This window comes from Charadrius vociferus, unplaced genomic scaffold (genome assembly GCF_000708025.1).
Source record: "Charadrius vociferus isolate BGI_N301 unplaced genomic scaffold, ASM70802v2 scaffold68, whole genome shotgun sequence".
Classification (NCBI taxonomy): Eukaryota; Metazoa; Chordata; class Aves; order Charadriiformes; family Charadriidae; genus Charadrius; species Charadrius vociferus.
Genome location: NW_009649946.1, coordinates 2,549,820 through 2,568,502, shown reverse-complemented (window position 1 = coordinate 2,568,502; position 18,683 = coordinate 2,549,820). Strand labels below are relative to the sequence as shown.

The 18,683-nt window shown below is 35.3% G+C and overlaps 1 protein-coding gene across 1 annotated transcript; it reads right to left on the bottom strand.

Moving 5' to 3' along the window:
* Positions 1-1,348: 1,348 nt before the first annotated feature.
* FGFR1OP (FGFR1 oncogene partner) lies at positions 1,349-18,345 on the bottom strand. The gene is made up of 12 exons (XM_009891471.1): positions 18,340-18,345; positions 16,468-16,521; positions 14,504-14,558; positions 13,765-13,853; positions 11,771-11,905; positions 10,901-10,987; positions 7,759-7,976; positions 4,938-5,047; positions 4,260-4,328; positions 3,477-3,516; positions 2,321-2,414; positions 1,349-1,861 (listed from the first exon to the last, which is right to left on the bottom strand). The coding sequence occupies exons 1-12, from the start codon at positions 18,343-18,345 to the stop codon at positions 1,787-1,789; spliced, it is 1,032 nt and encodes a 343-aa protein (XP_009889773.1). The 3' UTR covers positions 1,349-1,786.
* Positions 18,346-18,683: the final 338 nt, after the last annotated feature.

Sequence of the window (18,683 nt, the reverse complement as noted above, 5' to 3'; positions counted from 1 at the left end):
CTTCAGACATGCTGTTGCTCTTTTTTAAAAAAAAAAAAAAAGCGCGCCCAAACCAAACTTTTCGGACAGTATCTTGAGGCACAGGTTCCCCCATACTTTAAGGAATTTTTACACAGGATGTATCATATGTTACAACATTGTTGCTACTTGAAGTCTATGGCACATTGATTTTTGGGGTAAAAAAAATAATAAAATCTTCTCTGTGCTCAGCTGCTACAATATGGCACAAAGTTAGACATTAACATCATGACTAAATATTCTGATGCTTTTTTGCTGGCTATTTTGGGGTGCACATAAATAAAAGGCACACTTTTCCTCTCTCCTCTCAAATCATTTATGTACTGTACAAGCCCAACTTCCCAGCACTGCTCCATGCCTGCTGGCCCAGTGCAAAAAAAGATTTAAGTCAGCATCCAATGCTAGCAGCAGCTCTATATGCTTAACTAATGGCTTTAGCTTAGCATGCTACTTCTGCTCTGATGACCATTGACGAGAGGCCAACAGCGTTCCTGAAAAAAATTACAAAGCCTAAAAAAAAATTAAGTTGTTTATATTCACTTACATGTATATTTTCCAAATGTGTTCACAATTTTCAAAAAGTGCACATTTTGAAGTCTTGTTTCAGTATTACAAATGTCCATGACCTATATATTATAGCAGCGCCATGTACAACAGTATCATTAAAGAACTGTCAATGTTTCCATTACTGACCCTGTTTTACAAGAGTATATTAAAAATACAAGAATTTGCTCTTAGCTAGAACTTAGTGTCCATAACGTCTTCGGTATGGTATTTTTAAATATTTGGATTTAATTCTATACAGCAGTCAGAATCTGAAAAACAGAAGGTTAGTGGTTTCACTTTTTGGCGCTCATTTTTACATAACAAGGATTTTCAAGAATGAAAGTGAGCTTACAGCACATGAAGAGCCCTCAATAATAAAAGCTCCACAAACCATTACCACACTGTTAAAAACTTAACAATAATCAATAAGATTTAATTAACAATTTACGGATCCTTACAAAATTACTTCTCGTGATTTAACAACAGATAACATCAATGAAATTATCATATATAAAAGCAGCTTAGGTCTTAACATCAATGGTCTGACAAACATATTTAAACGAGAATATTCAGAGTTAAGACTAGTGCTAAATTTAGCTCCTCAATTTAGCTAAATTTAGATTTGAGAATTTAGATGCTTTCAATTTGATATGCCTTTAAAAAAAAAAAGTCCAACTTTCAGAAGAGTCTGAAAAACAGCAATTTCAAGTAAGTTTGGAGCAATTAGGTATTGTGGCTAGAGTTACCATAAATATATGTACTACATGCTGACTTGACAAAGTTGTGTTAAAAGAAGTGCGAGTTGAACCACTACCTCTGACAGTTCTTGCTTTGGTTATCTTCAAAAAAGATTCAGACTGTTAGCGTAACAGTGCAAGTTCATTATAAAGCCACGTGCCTCTCTGTAGATGTTCTCTTATCAGTTGGTTTTTATTATGCCCACTGCCAGCAATGGACATTCTGCTCGGAAAATCCATCTTCTGCTGTAAAATGTTTGGCTGAACCAGATGAAGAAAATAATTCTGATATCAGACTCAAAAGGGAACGCACTATTTCATTTAGTTCTTGTTAAGAATATTTAAAAGCCTTCTCCACCTACAGTCTTTTTGAAACACAAGGCACAAATAGGGAGTGGACATTCCAGCAAAAAGTGATTGTCTGAAATTAACAGTCCACAGCAGTCTTCTAGTCCAGCACAATGAAACATTTTTGCTGTCCAATTCTATGCCACGTCTTCTAGGTAATCTGCAACATCACTTAACTGAGAAATGGTAAGGTCTTGCGTGATGCCTTCAAGCTAGAAAATAAATGAAATCACAAACTCAGAAATCATAGAAACAGTAAGTACTATTTCTTGTAGTCCTTCACATAGCATCCCATCCTTTTGGCCTCAAGCTCTTTCAGTGAGATTTCATACTTCATACTGTGCTCAGACAGATTTTGAGACATAGAGAGAAGACATTTCTATGCCGGATACTAAGCCAGTCTCAAATAAATTTTACATGCCTAAAAACAGACAGTGAATTGGGCTACCAAACAATTGTTGTGGGGTTTTTGCTTAGTTTTTTAATCAGTATAGTATTGAACTTGGCAGGAATACCAGGTGTAAATATACAGAATATAACAAATAATACAACCTTATCATGTATCCTAGGAATCTATGATAATGGCATATTCCTTCAAAGAAGGTTAAAAACAAAAAAGGAAAGAGAAGATCAGAATAATGTCAAGAAGAACAATTTTAAAAGAATCATACTTTATCACTAGCATTTGACTCTTCTGTTTCCACGGAAATTTCATCTATTTCTTCACCAATACTGATATCACTTTTTTCTGAGCGATGACTAGTACTAAAGGGAAAGAAAATCATAAATGTAGAAATAAGATTTTTCAAACATCCAGGTACTACATTCACTTTATATCTGACATTTGATTGGGATTTCACTTCCTAGCAAGTTAAATATGAAATTACTTAAAAACCTCTGGGAAGACATTATAGCAGCTTTCCAGTATCTGAAGGGCACCTACAAAGAAGGCTGGAGAGGGACTTTTCTACAAGGGCATGTAGTGATAGGACGAGCGGGAATGGCTTCAAACTGGAAGAAGGTAGATTTAGAATAGGTATTAGGAAGAGATTTTTTACTGTGAGGGTGGTGAGGCACTGGAACAGGTTACCCAGAGAAGCTGTGGAGGCCCCATCCCTGGAGGTGTTCACGGCCAGGCTGGATGGGGCTTTGAGCAACCTGGTCTAGTGGGAGGTGTCCCTGCCCATGGCAGGGGGGTTGGAACTCGATGATCTTCAAGGTCCCTTCCAACTCTAACCGTTCTATGATTCTATGAACCTGTAACAACTAAAAGCTTTCTACCTAGATAGAGCCATGATAAATACCGATAAATATTTAGGCCTCAGTCCTGCAGTTTACAACACCAATACCTCACATCATAAGGAAGAGGCTGTTAAATATTTCTGTTAAGTATTTATTAGTGAGTATTTATGATGCTTTATTTTTTAGCTGAATATTTCAGCATACACCATATTCATTGTCCAATAGCGTTAATTAAAGCGTTGAAACATTGTTAAGCACATGGTTCAGGAAAAAAAAACACCTTCCATAAAACAGCAACAACTTCTCATCACCTTAAAGTTAGCACCAGATTTTTTAAGGAGCTTATTACTCTAGGCACAAAAGGGATCTGTTTTTTGGGGTTTTTTTTTCGTTTGTTTTTTTTTTGTTTTTAATTTGTAACTATATGTATTAAAACAGCAAACTCAAGCTTAAAGGAGTTCAGAGATACTGACAGATTGCAGCACTAGTGACTAGCTGAAATATTATGAAATAATTTAAATATGCTAGTGGACACACTTGTAATGCATGAAATACTATGCTACTGCAATATCATCCTTCTCTTACCTGTTGAAGTCATCAGCATACTCATCGTCATCTCCATTTCCTAAACAAGTTTTAAAAGGTATTAATCAAACGAGTTTTCTCATCAGGAAATGCAAAAAAAGAAACTATTCGTGCTCCAAAATATATCATTCGGTGGCCAGCAAAAATGGGAGTAGATTAAATTACTTGTGCAGATTAGGAAAAGAGGATGAGTTTATGTTTGCCATTTATTAATCTCAATGTGATTTACACAAACTGTTTTCAAATTGAACATGTTTTCAGGATGTTGACTACATCGCTGAACAGAATTTAAATACTTGGCAGCTCTAGTCTGAGAGATGGCTGATACTTCTTATATCACATCATCTTCATATTGCTCCTAAAGCTTACAAGGTAACTTTTAAAGGTGCAGAGGGCAAGTAAATATGTCACTGAAAAACAGTAAGACTTGTCTGGCCATCTTTTTCACAAATATAAACCCCCTCCTTTCTTAGAAACCTAGACAAAATTTATCACTCTGTATTAGCAAATGTATACATGGAATGACTCAAATTTTTGATGCATGTGTAAAATACTAATCCACATACAAGACACCGGTTTTGACTTTTCTGTATTCCTTTAAATCAGATCCTGCTCTTAACTCCAGCAAGTTTCACAGTGATGTTAAATAGAGTGACAGAAGAAGTAAAAGCTGAAGATTTTAGTTCAATATGTGTATTTCAGTTTCTCAGATTCCTCTAAGAAGCCAGGCCAGAACTTACAGTTAAAAATATCAGAGCTTCATCATGTTTAGCGGTTACTTGCCTAATTCTAGTGATCCCAGTTTTGCATTCACCAACCGCAGGTCTTTCAAAACAGAGTTTCTATTCACATCTTTAACAAAACAAAAGCATTTATATCAGAAATTTGACTTGTGACTCTTTAATAAGATCCCACTTAAGCACACCCATCAACCATTTATAACAAGTGTTCTTTTATAACAACTTTACATAATTTTATAGTATAGCATGGTAACATTAGATCAAATTTTTAGGTCTGAGCTCTGCTAACTTTTAAAAACATGAGTAGCAAACAGGAATGACCTCCCAGTATACGGGATCAGGTTTTACAACGCGAAAGCAAATATCCTTAAAGAAATTGTGCAAATAATGTAAGATAACAACACAAAGGAGTAAGTTAATTTAAGTTAAAAACTGAGCAGTAGAATGTTATACAACTGAAAACTGCTTTATATACACAAAGAAAACCCCAGGATTGTAGATAAGTATTTCATGCTCAAAACGTAAGATGTCCCAGTGGTAGCATAATATATCAAAATGAGTATGCGATCATTCAGTGAAAAAAGCATCACTATAAATCACATTACAACCAGAAGGGGGCCACATACTTAACCACATTTGCATCTGAACGTATAGAACATTCACTACATTATGGGAAATATCTCCTACATTCATCAAAACACAAGAACATGTGGAAACTTACTATCAGGCTCCTTTAGTGAAGGTGCGCCAGTCAGGGAGCTTAACCCACTTTTTAGAGGCGGTGCATCAGAAAGGGATGCTAGACCTCCTGCTTTATTAGCTTCAGTTTTCCTGAAACAAACCAAATAAATAGGTACTCCACAGAGCTGTGAAATATGTGTAGGGACTTTCTTTTCTATTATTTACTAAATTGTCAGAAAACTAGAACAGCAATATTTACAGCAAAAAGAGCAAGGGGAAAGAATTATTCATTCTGCAATCTTAAAAGCAGTAGGCAGTTTACTGGCACAAGCATCAAGCAAGACATTGAGTAGGAAAGTCATTTTCTCACCTATGCAAAGACTTCTGCCTGCCTTCTTTCACAGACAGAGCTCCTGCACCTTCATCAGCACTACTATTTTTATCAAGGGGCCTTTCATTATCCCCACACATAAACGCAGCCAAAAGAAGAAAGATTCACATATAAATCAATATTTAAATTAGTTTGTTTTACAACTAAAAGATGATGTCTGACAAAACTATTAATCCTAAGAGCAGTCAGTTCACAGAATGAAAACCTCTCAGTTATTGCAAGATAGATCTCATCACCTGTTAAAGTTCACTTGGCTACTACTTATTCCATTCATATATTTAAATTGTTGAATTCAAATACTACTTGCAAGTACAGGATGAAGAGACACTATTAAAGAAAGATCAGGATTTTCATATTTAGTACTACCAGAACTGTTTGTTACTGTGATTCCATTCCTACTAGCAATGGATGCTTGAATCATTCGTTATATCTATATCACCAAAATATCATGTATACCATCACATATCAAAAAACCTTCAAAATTTTGAACAATGGGTCAGAGACCTAGGGGCAATAAGAGTTTGGATCATCTCTTACCCTGTCCTTAGTAATTGCTTCTTCCCTTCCTCTCTAATGCATCCTTCTCACAGGAACGGGCAAAGCTCCCACAAGGAATTTACCTTTTTGCGAACCAAGTGATGCTGGCACCTCTCCTACTTACTCATCCCTTGGGACTCAGGCACACCAGCACAACATACCACAAAGGAATTTCACCAGAAGAGTATGTTCTTTTTTCTCCTCTAGAGGAGCTGCCAGAAGGGTAGAAGCAAAAGACTCAGCAGAGACAGCTCAGTTACAATTAGTTGCTAGCTCATTTATTATTAACATATTCAGCAAACCTTATTATGGAACATTACTATAACACCTACATCACAGTAACATTATGAGGTACAAATTACTACTTAGTGGCCTGTGACTCTATTACAGACACACATAATTTAGAAATCATTTTTTCTGTAGTGAGTTTCTCTACTAGGAAAAAAATCCTTATTTTACTGAATAATTAAGAGTCTTTTTCTTGGATGCTCTTTTAAAGAAGTCCAGTTTACGCAATTTCAAAGTGAATTTCGCTTCTTGTCATACAAAAATGCTCAAAAAATAAGAGCTTGGTAATTTTTATTATTATCCAGAAGTTTTTCCAGCCTATTCCAGTTTTCCCAATTTATTTAAACCTATTTTATGGCAACACAACCACCTGCTATGATGGTTAGACTTTGGTTAAAGGCTAGTTCAATGAACTCTTGAGTAAGGAGGAGTAAATGCACTCAGATGCAGTTTTAATCTTGACATTTCCAATAAGAAAAAGAAAAGAAATACCATCTTAGAGTTACTTGTAACAGACAATATTTTCCAGAGAAAAATCACTGCTGTTTGGGGAAAAAAAATTCTGCTCCAACTAAATACATCCAACAACAGCTGTGTTATAAATAATCCTTCTCAGAGAGTCCATTAATTTACTAGAAAGAGACCTAGTTTACCTGGCACGATTGCTTTGTGCTGTACCAGAATGATCCCATTCTACCAGTAAGCACCTACTGTCGTGATGATAATAAAAAGTTTATGTTGCTCTGCCCACTATCAACATAGTTGGGGAAAGAAGCCAACATGAGAGAAGCTACTGTCAAACTGACTTGCAAATGCTTCTGCAACCTCTACTAAGCTAGAGCCATTCTCTGATTACTCAAGCACAGGAGAAGAACACCATGAAATGATCTTGGAGCATTTCTCAAGGGATATCTAAACTAGGCTTCAAGATAACTTGACACGTTAACACAAACATAGGTTTTTCAGTTTTATAATAAAGCTGATGTATAGTTCAGTCACTAGTTCTTGTTTCAAATGGAATTTTTCAGTCAGACTCCACAGATGAACAATAAAAAATGCCCTTCAAAAGCACCTGCAAAATCGACACATTCAGAAATAACAACACTTCACTTAAAACATAGAACTGCACGCAAAAGGTGCTGCAATATGAAAAGAAAGACCTCAGCAGTGAGAAAACTTTCCTTATTCTCTCAGGCTGTGCAGCCAGTTTACAGATTCACCAAACTTTCTGTACTCCTTACAAAGCCATAGAGATATCTAAAGCACTATCCCTGTCATTGTCCACTTCCTTTAGTACTGATCATCACTGCAGCTCTGCTGCAAGAAGAAACACCGATGTCTGTTCCTCATACGTGTTCATTCCACCAGAGAAACAGGCTGGGGACATTATATAGTTTAACTGATGCACCTGAAAGTGATACAGGTTTTTCCATTCATGGTACATCCAAGAGATCCCAGATGACACTGTGCATTTCAAAGAGTAGAATCACAGAAACACACATTTCAGAAACAAAATTTTACAGAACAGATCTAAACACTCGCATTTACAAGTGCGAATAATCAAACATCAGCCAGCTCTCAAATGTCTGCAAGCACACTGAGGACAAAATAAGCCTGTATTAAGTAGAACATCCATGTTACTTACCAGCCATAAGTTCTTTCTGGTTTGGGTATAGGATCATCAAAAAAAGAATCTCCCTCTACATCATCTTCATCCACACCTGGATCACTTTTTTCTTTGGTATTTAAGTCTTTGTTTTCTAGTTGAGGATCTAGTTTTGTTTCATTAGGCAGAAAATGAATGCTCCTTTTGCTTGCTTCCCCTGATGAGACACTTGTATCACTTTGAGTAGTTTCAGCAGCCTCGAAAGATAAAGAAAAAAGCCCTCACTGAAAGGTATAAGTATTTATGTCTTATAATACTGTAAGTGGTAGTATAAACACACAACATATAATATACACCAACCATCAGTTTTTAAAAAGTTTGCTTAAATTTATTGGTACTTCTCAGGAATTTATTAAAATCATCAGGAATCACACAAGAGAAAAAAAGTTGCTTTATCATTTTATCAACTTTATTGCTGTTGCCATTAAAAGTTTTTGTTCCATCCCCTGCATTGCTTTGCTATCTAGATCACCTCTATTATAAAAGCAACCAATTTTAAAAGCTGTTGGACGTGAAATAAAGAATTCTACAGACAGACTAATTCTTACCTCCTATCTTTGAATATAGGGGGATTTTTTGTTTTACAGCCTGAAAGTTACATGATGCTTTATTAGTGTTATTTTGCAACTTGTCTATAAATAAATGTTGTTAGTTACAGCCATTGTCTTCAAAAGAAGTCAATTTAAACTCATGCAAATTATTCTAACCCATACTGAATTGTAATCTCTGCAATATAATATTAGTTTTTAAAGCAGCAAGCATAAGACGACTGCCGTTAATAACACTTTCTTCCTCCAAATGCTAAAAACAAAAGTGATACAAACAAGATTCTTTAAAGTACATAACTTTCAGTCTTTGTATCATGCTTAGGGCTCAGTCCTGCAGATACTCAAGAATGCAAGCAATATTCTGTGTGCTAACTTTAAGGTCAAAGTAATACACCTCAAGTCATATCTTTGCAAAACTTAATGGTCCAAAGAACAATATGCAAATCAAGCTGTTGTGAAAATTTTTTAAGCAATAGCATCTTGCTACCTAGCAAGCAATACTGCAATTTTTATCTTGCCCTAGAATTATTAAAACTAAGCCAGTGAAAAGAGCTATTTATTACATTAACTTCCTTCCTGCACACTAATATCTGCAGTTTTGAAACAAAACCAAGAGTATTGTTTAACCCAGATAACCAATATGTAGGCTGCACTGTCCCAAGTATTTCTTTATTAGTCTCTAACTTTCATCCAGAAGGCTGAAGCAGAATTTTCAAACTGTAGGCCATGAAAGTTGAAAAAGGCCTACCAAAGTAATTTTGTTTCAGTAACAGAACCACATTCAATTGCTGGCAGCAGCCCAGTTCTTGTCAGGCAAGAAAAAGTACTTTACTTGTAAGTGGTAGTAACATCAATATTTTAATTTCCTATCCTAGAGGAACAGAATTGTTGTTGAAAATTAAGACCTTAGTTATACTCTGCCTGGAATAAAAGGGAAGTTACAGCTGCTTTTCTCTTCTGGGCCCTGAGGGAGTGAGCTGCTACTATCTCATCTGAGAAACTACAAGCATGACAGCCTTTGCCTGAATTCCTATATCATACAGTTTTGCTGAAGTGAAATAACTACTTTCAAATTGTAGTGATAGGTTAACCATGGCTCAGGGTTCAAGGAGCAAGATGCCTACCTTGCGTTTTCAGACTAATGGTGTTAATAAGATAAGTCAGAGTGTGGTTTCACACTTGCACTTAAACATATGTAATTCTTTGCTGCTGCCAAGAGCTGCGGTCTTGGTCTCTCCTAGCACGCTCCCTTCTATGTTACACGTACTGGTTGTCAGGTTACAGTCAGAGCCAGTTCAGCTCACAGGTTTGCTGAAAAACCACCAAAGAATTTCAAGTTTCAATCGGGAAGCCTAGACTGTTCAGGTAACTTCCATGTTGCTCCAGCCAGGACTGGCTAAAATTTCCTCCTTCTGCATTCTTTTTTTACTCCAAGTACATTGCACAGGCAGAATATTCTCCCATCCTGCCTTTGCCAAGGAGAGAGAGAACCAAGGAAAAAAATATATCTAAGAACTGCAGTCCCATTAAGACATCTACAACTAGTGGAACAATATCAGTGATATTTAATCAGCATTCAGATCCTTTTTAGTGGATTTATTTTGTTTTAAAAGCCAGTGCCAAGCAAGAAGTATCTTCTCCTAAAGCAGGTCTGAAATTATCAGAGTTTCCATTCAAAGGTCAGTTACAGAAATATTAGCTTTTAAGATACTATCAACAAGCACAGCAATTAATAAAGTAACTTAATCTTTAAATGAATTTATTTTCTTTATTTTCAAATTGTATAGTTTTCTAGTTTTGCATGGCAAAAAGCCCTAAAGAACTGGAATACAATGAAGCAGGTCCAAACTGAGCTGTCATTTTTCTTTTCTTTTATCTTTTTCACTCCCTCTGCCAAGCGAATAAACTAACAACAAAATCCATGCAGCATTTCTCAGCTTTCATTAGTGAGTTGAAAAGCTTCTAAGTTATTTTCAATAATCTTGGAAAAAAGCTATTAAAACTTTTTATGTGATCAGATAATCAATAATTTCAAACTTTAGTATTTGCATAAGGGTTGTTTTGCTTTGGTATTGTTTTTTTTTTTTTTGGTGTGATTTGTTTGTTTGTTTTCCCCTCTCTCTACTGGGTGTAGTGGGTAGCTGGTTTCTTGTGGAAAAGAGGCTTAAGAGATCATGCACCTTTCCATGCCCTACACTTCCCCCTAATTCTCAACTTGTTGGTCAGTTCCTGTCAAATGTAAAGAAGTATTAGAGGCCTGGAAGATATTAGTTAATACAGATTTTGTGCTAACAGGAAGCAACAGAGAAAAGAAAGCCACAGGCCCCAACACAAAGACAGTTGTATCCTAACACCTTATCAGTCCCAAGCAGCAATCAGCCAGCTGCCTGATAAACAGACAAATTAGTTCCAACCTGTCTGTGTCTCAGAGACACTGTCACATAACCAGTCAAAAAGGTACAGGACTTTGGAGATCTTTTAAGTGAATGCCATCACATCCGCAGTTTCATAGGAGTTCTCTCTTTTTCTTATGTACATTATGTAGCTTTTTCATTACAAATAAACACTCTTACCTTATTATTTGGTATAGGGTGTGTACTTGATCTTCCATCAGATGATTTTGATGTGGGGCACAGGCTATCGCTTAGAACTGGAGCCACCTAAGAAGTTTCACATAAACACTTATGAAAAATATATTGAATTTTGTCATAATCCCATCCAACAAGAAACAAGGCTACCATCCTCACTCACACAGTATGCATACTGTGACACTGCAATGCTGTGTTAGGAAATCTATGACAACTACTTCTGAATTTAAGTTTTTGTTGGGAGTACTAAACACATCCTGAGCGCAGAAAATTCTCTTTCGAGCCACAATGACAACAATTAATCAAATTATATTGGTTGTATTTCATTCATTTAATTAACAATTTAATTATATATTCCCTTAAAATATTAGTTCCATTGACTTCAGGAAGCTCAATACTTTCATGTATTTAGTTTTAAATACATATATTTTCAGAATAGCTTTAAAGCTTTTAACAAAACCAACTGTAGGCTTTTCAGGTCATATTAAAACTAGAAATATACCAAACAGAATAGGTACAGCTAGAAGTGTTATCAAACCACACTAGAAATTAGAAAGTAAGTGACACAGTGTTTTGTGTCATTTATCTGGGCTCACTCTGTCTTACTATGTTGTAGTAGAATATTAGTAAAGAGTACTAGGGTGGCATTAAAAGGAATAGAATAGTCATAATCTTTATCTTTCAGCATTGTTTTCTGATAAATTATGTTGAAGGCATAAAATAATATCATAGAGACTTGAAACAGTAATACTACAGCCATAACCAAGTGGTCTTAATTCAGGTTTTTTTTTCATCATTGAAATGAAAATGAATAAAGAATTATGAAGAAAGAAATTACATGTTAACACTACTTACTTCTCCACTGCCTGAAATCTTTTTCTGCTGACATTTTCTAACAACCTCCAACAACAGGGGACCACCCCCAGTACCTTCTGCTTCTGTAATTCCCAAATCTCGAGCTAAGTTTTCTCGACCATCAAGGCCATTTAGCTGGGGGTGGGGGGACAGAAAAAAAAAAAAACCCATTTAAAAAAATCACCACAACACAATATATATTTTGTCATATAACTCCTAAAGCTTTTGGGTCTTATTTAGCACAGCAATATTTTGACTAAAGAGTGATTATTTAAAACTTTCTGTTGCATGTGGACTGAAGTAATTATAGCCTACTGCAGCATCTACTTCTGTTCTGTACCTGAACTTATCACAGACCATCCAAAGTTGTTTTAAATATGCAAGTATCCATCATTAGAAAGATTCAGGATTTAAGGATTTATATGGTCAAGTTACTTTAGCCTATCACATTTGAAAGTGGATCCTAGGACACGTATCCAGTGGTTCCAGCAAATTCATAATTGATGGAGAGTCTCAATTCCTGTGCATATAGAAGTACACCAGCATAGGTCAATACTTAGTTTCAGTTTTTCACTTTAAGAAAAACATGGATGAAAATATTCAGTATCAGCCAAATAAAACAACCAACCCCCACAGGAAAAAAATAAAGAAAAATAGAATTTCTTTTCAAAACTGAACTTCATATTATAGCAGAAGCAGAATGCTGCAGCAAACCCAGGTTGGTGGGCATAACCTCAAAACGGCAATACTGCAGAGGGCACCAGTTCATTTTGAACTCTTATGATTGCTTAGTGACACTTCCTATCAAAACACTGGTCAAGCAAATACTGAAGCAAGCCACCACTAGTCAAGCACACCGAAACACAGAGGTTAAAGAGACAATACAACAGACAGCTCTGAGACAGGGGCTAGCAGAGGAAGACAAAGTAAAATCTTTCAGCACTCTACACGGTCACTATACATAATACAGCAGGTCTTAGCCAACTTGCTTAATTTGGCCAAATTTCATATATGCACAACAGGTGAAAAAGAGGCTTTTACTGGAAAAATGAAGGGAGTCTTTCAAAAAGCATGAGATGCCTTTTCAATGTGAATGAAACACTGCTCCCAAGGGTGACTGACAATGTGACAGAAAGCAGGACTGTTTCTGTTTGGTAGCATGAACATGAATCTTTTTACAGATGTGTCCTAGTACAATAAATGCAGCTAAGGATATCTGGTGAAGGACAAGAGTATATGGGATTTTCTTCAATTAAGCCATGGACTTCTGAGAAACAGTAATCAATTAACTTATTTAACAAAGTTGGGTTTCTAATAAATTAACTATTTAAACTGACATTAAGAATAAAAACGAGTATTTGAGATGTAAAGAGAAATTCTTTGGTTAAATGGAACTGCTTCAAACCCAAGTTTATTATTAAACCTTTATATTATACAAAGAGACAAAGGGACAAACATGATGAAAAACCTCTAACTCAATATCAAAAGCCTAAAAGGAATCAGTTGATCATTTTAGGTCCCTTCCACCTGAATTATTCTATTCAATCACCTTTTGTCATGTGCATCTGCACAAAGTCCTTTGTTTCACTGAAATTTCTCTCAGAGCAGATTACTGACATCGTTTTAATTTTCATGTAATGATACTACCTTAATATCATTACATAGTAAAACTATTAGCAAAAAATGTTGCAGGACTATTCTGTTGTATATACTGTCACACGATTTCACAAAAATTATTAAATTGTTAATTAAAAATTAACATATTATCAAGCCTTGATTTCTGATAAAGGGAATACTCTCTTATATTAGCACACTTTCCTGGAATATATGTCTTTATGGCAATAAGTACCTTTTACAGGCTAATATATAAAAAATTGTTTAGAATAAACACAAGCACGCAGCTTAAACAAATCTACTATAGCTTCTGTATTCATTGCCATGCACTCCAAACAATCAGCATAGCATAGCATAAAAATAAAACCAGTATATCTTACCGTGCTTGATTCAGGCTGAAAAACAGCCAATGTAAAATCAAGATTGAAAAACCGTAGAAATTCTGCAACGAGACCTGCTACCAAGCGACCTAAAAAGGAAATCAGAACAGTAAAAATACACCAGATGCAAACAATTCTTACTTCAAAGATTTAACATTCACACGGCTTCAGTGTGAACGTCTACACTGATCCAACACTCCTAGAAACATCATTCAGACATTCAGCAAACTACCACCACATAGTTAATTTGTATGCCGATTCCCTAATTTGTAACTCAGCCATCGTATACAAATTTTTTAAGGCAGCAATACTGCAGGAGCATAAGTAGAGATTGCTTACAAAATTCAGGTGTAAGATTTTTTTTTTTAAACTATTCAGCTGTTTTAAAGACATCATTTTGGCATTTCTCTTAAGTGTGCATTCACTACTGTACCCCTATGGTGACTTTTCACTGGTTACTGTTTCTATTGGTCTAGAATGCCTCCGAGTTAGCATAATCATAACTCATCATAAAATATTAATTTAGATGCATTAGTCATATCAGATAAAAATACAACTTCAGCAATATTAACTTCAAAAGTTATAGACTGAATTATATTCTGAATGAATAGTAATTATGACATTTGACAGGAACAAGTGTCCTTTACATCATGAGTCTTTTATAGCAGTACAGTCTTCAAAGATTTAATCTTTTATTTCATTTGTTTTATTAGAGAAGTATACTAAACAAAAAACTTACCATCTTTTGTACCTAAAAAACTTTTCAAGCTTTCATTTACCAGAGGTGCTTTGTTCTGTCAAAAAGCAAAAACCAAACAGTAATTAACATCATCCTTGTACTAGCAAGAAATTGAAAGCCACAGCAAGTTGGTATTTTGGTATATGCTGTTCCACAAGGATGCCTGGCACATGTAATTCACTTCTTCAAAATCTACCTTTGTATTAATTCTACTACCTACAAGTAAAAGCTGCAGAGCCATACATTTACCTAGGCAAATTAAAATTGTCTCAGCATTTCTATTATAAAAGATACAGAGCTAGAGTAATTTCGCCAAAATTCTTAATAGCACATTGAGTTTTATTTACTTAATGATTAAAAAGGTAAGTTAAGCAGCTAATGTCCCAAATTGCTCCTTTAACATAGTGCCAAGTTTGTTTAAGGAAATTCAGTCCCACTTCTTAAAAAAATGGGAATTTACGAGTCATCTATGCAAAGAGTGGACCGTGCTAATTACTGGTTCACAAGTCAATGCTAGTATTCTGTTAATTAAAATACCTTCACAGATATTATGAAAATGTTTTTTCTTCCCGTTAGATTTGCCCTCTTCAACTTTGATTTTTAAACAGAGATAAATCCATGTGCTATGTTTAGCTTTGTCAAAATTGTTCAGGGATTTTTCAAACCAAATTCTAAATGCCATTCCTAACATGAAAATATCCTGGGCAAGAACCTAACTCAAAGAAAAGGTATAAGTAAAGGTATTTATCACTATGGTCATAAATGCTAGCACACAGAAGAAAGTGCTGCATGAAAAAAGAAATATACCTTGCTTAATATTTAGGAATTCAGAATAGTGATAAGTATTAATATATTTCCAGTGTCTCTACAGTGTAAAATTAAAATATGACACATTTAAGTCTTTTGAAAAAAGGGTGAGCCGAGATCAACTGTAGCAAATCTCTCTTCAACCCTATTACTTTCCAGATAGGGTACTCTATAACATGATGAAGCTTCCTGTAACAGATGGCACTGTTTGCTATATCACTCTTCCATTATGTCGTCTTCATCAATCTGATGTTAGATTTCTCGAATATGGAATCTCATACCATAAAATAACTACTTCCCCTCCTTATTAACATCATAAAAATGTCGTTTCAGTTGCATAATTTTCCAGAAAGAGCACAACCATCTAACCAGTAAACAAATAGGACAGTTTTCCATTCCTCTCTTTTGAAACACAAAGCCTGGACATACAGCACCTTCTCCTCTCTAGTTCTAGAAAACTGAAAGACACAGGAAGCAAGGCTATGCCAGCAGTAGAAGAGGTCACAAAACTAGCACCTGCATACCACAGAAGTATTGTTACTTAATCACATTAGTATTACATACCCTTAGTAATAGTATATTATCAAGGTATCAATACCTAGTCCATCTCTTAATTCAGAATTCTTCCTTAAGTAAAAGCAAATTATCCTGAAGTAAGCCTACAACATCCTTACGAGAAACACCAAAAGCATTAGCATAGTTGGCAAGTTACTGCATTAAATTGCTTTCACAATACATTTGTCCAAAAAAACGCAGTATAATATTTTAAATTTCAAAACTCGTTATTCTAATTTAGAAAAGCTTGAACAGTCAGCTAGAATTTTAATTATTTTTTTTTTAAAAAGAAGTACTTGATGGAAAAGATATTTAGTTATTCCAGTCAATTGGACAGAAGCAGTATAACACCAGCAGAGACAGTAACTTAAAGCTACAGTTTCAAAAGGCTATGTAACAATTCCTATTTCTAAACATCAGGAAACATCCTGATAGTCCTGTTTTGTGTTCTTTAAGCATCACACTCTTATGCAGCAATACATAATTTTCTCTTGTTACATTTCACAGATAGAAAGTATTAAAGCTATTATGTTTAATTCTACATGAAGAAATATCAGGATGCTGATTTTTTCTTTAATTTATTTTTTTTAAGGTTCTCTTACCTCTACTTTCTCTTGTTCTTCTAATGCCAAAAACACAGCTGCTCGCAACTCTGCCTGCCAAAGAAAAAAAAACCAAAAAAACCCAAACAGTATTTCTACAAGCACTGTTTTCCCTATGTAAATAGAATGCAAAGAGCCAGCAAGTAGCTTAACAGCTATTTGTTTCTCCTCAAGCAATTTGGCATCGATTGTAATCTACATCAGTGCAATTAAAACACTTAAGATTACAGGCAATGTGACTTGAGGCTAAGAAAGAAAAGTTTTCAGTCTGAGAAAAACAAGGTGAGGGGTGGGATTTGATACAATTCCTAAATTATTTCATACACAAAACGATGCCAAATTACCTACATTATCTCCTATTAGTTTCTTCTGAGAGTCCAGCTCTTTCAGGCAGCTTTGAAACACCTACTCTTCATTTACAATTCATTCAGAAAACATGAACGAATACATTAAATTTTAAAATATATTATCACAAGGTTAAGATATACAAAAATCCTATGATTTCTTGTCAGAGCACACTCAAAGAAACAGAATTTCTCAAGGAAAAGAGAGCACAATTCCAGTCATTCAAATACTCCTGTAGTGAGGTTTTGCCTAACTGATTTTGCATACCTTAATATCAAGGATCAGAATTCTAAGGACTATTTTGAATATTTAAACTTAAACCTTGCCTAAGTTTTTTTGTTTGTTTAATACTACAGTTTCTCTACTTCTTTCATTGAACACATCAAATAGACAATGTATATTACGTTTGTTAAAGCAGTCTGCCACTTTATCAACTCTTAATCTGACATTTTGAAGTAGCCAGCAGATAACACTGAAGTGATAAACTATAAAAGACAGTGCTACTCTATATACCAGTTTTCTCAAAAGCAGAGAGGAAAGCAAGCTTTTAAAGAAAGATTGATTTCCATAACTAAGAATAAGAATAATACGAAGTGTCTGGATTTTCTCATGTACGTTACGAAAGGTAACTAAACATGGATTAGCCTGTAACTGTTCCCTCCCACACACAAAAAAAATCCTTTCATGGGAAAAATAAAATAAACACTTCCTTTTTCAGCATCATCATCTTTGGACACCTTTTTAGAGGGCAAAAGGTAATGAAAAAAAGTTAAAAATATTTCCTATTAAAAGAAGTGTAAAGTGCTTACCACAATTGTATGCAATGGTCACTGCAGCTACATTTTTTCAGGTGCTGGGGTACATCATTCAGCAATCCTCTTACAACCCATTAATTTAAGTATTATTCTTACAAAATCAGTTTACTTTTAACTTTTGGACCAATAGCTAACAACTTTACTTAGTCTTATGTCACTGACAAACTTCAAATGGTTGCAAGGCTGACTCTTTTCCACTGTTGCCGCAGAAACCAACTATACTCACATAAGAGGACAAGAAGAATAACAAAGCATTTGTGAAAGGGACTGGCTATTACAACTGTTCAAAATAAAAGACATCAGCCATTACATGTAGGTAGGGGTAAACCCCCTTAAGGGTCTGGATCCTAAGAATGTCAAACAAAGTTGTCTGAAAGCATTTGCCATTACATCAGCTGATCCAGAGTCTGACCTGTTTGAGATTTTGGAACAATATCACAACTGTCATTCCTTTTCACATAACTGTGTTTGCCTGCTCCACTCCTCTAGGTCCAACTCAGTGGCATTTAAATATGGACTGAGGTGCCTTTTTTTTTTTTTTTTTCCTCATTTATTTAATGACACAGTATCAATTTCTCCCAGATGTTGCCATTCCCTATTAATAGCAGGTTCACCTTTATTTCCATTAGTGCCCAATTAACAGTCTTAAGGTCAGGACCTCATCACCAGAGGATAACGCTACTGGCATTTACTACATCTCCCTTCGGCTTACCTGCATCATTTAGAATACCACCCTACAATCTTTCCACAATAAGCAGCCCTCCAATTGGTCCTTCAATCCTGACTTTCTCCACAAGGAAGGTTTACACCATTCCAACACACTGCCCTTTGTCCTTTGTCGTCGGTACTGCTCAGACCATAGGAAGATATTCTCAAAATATCATCCCAATAAATTCAGACACAGAACCAAACACTTGAATGTGTGGGAGGTTAAAGAAGTAATTCTCAAGTTCATGAGGAAGAAAGTAAAAAGCAACAATAACAAAGCTGAGGCCAGAGGAAAAACCATCCCAATACAAGGAGATGAATCATCCTACACAGTAGGATGGACAATGT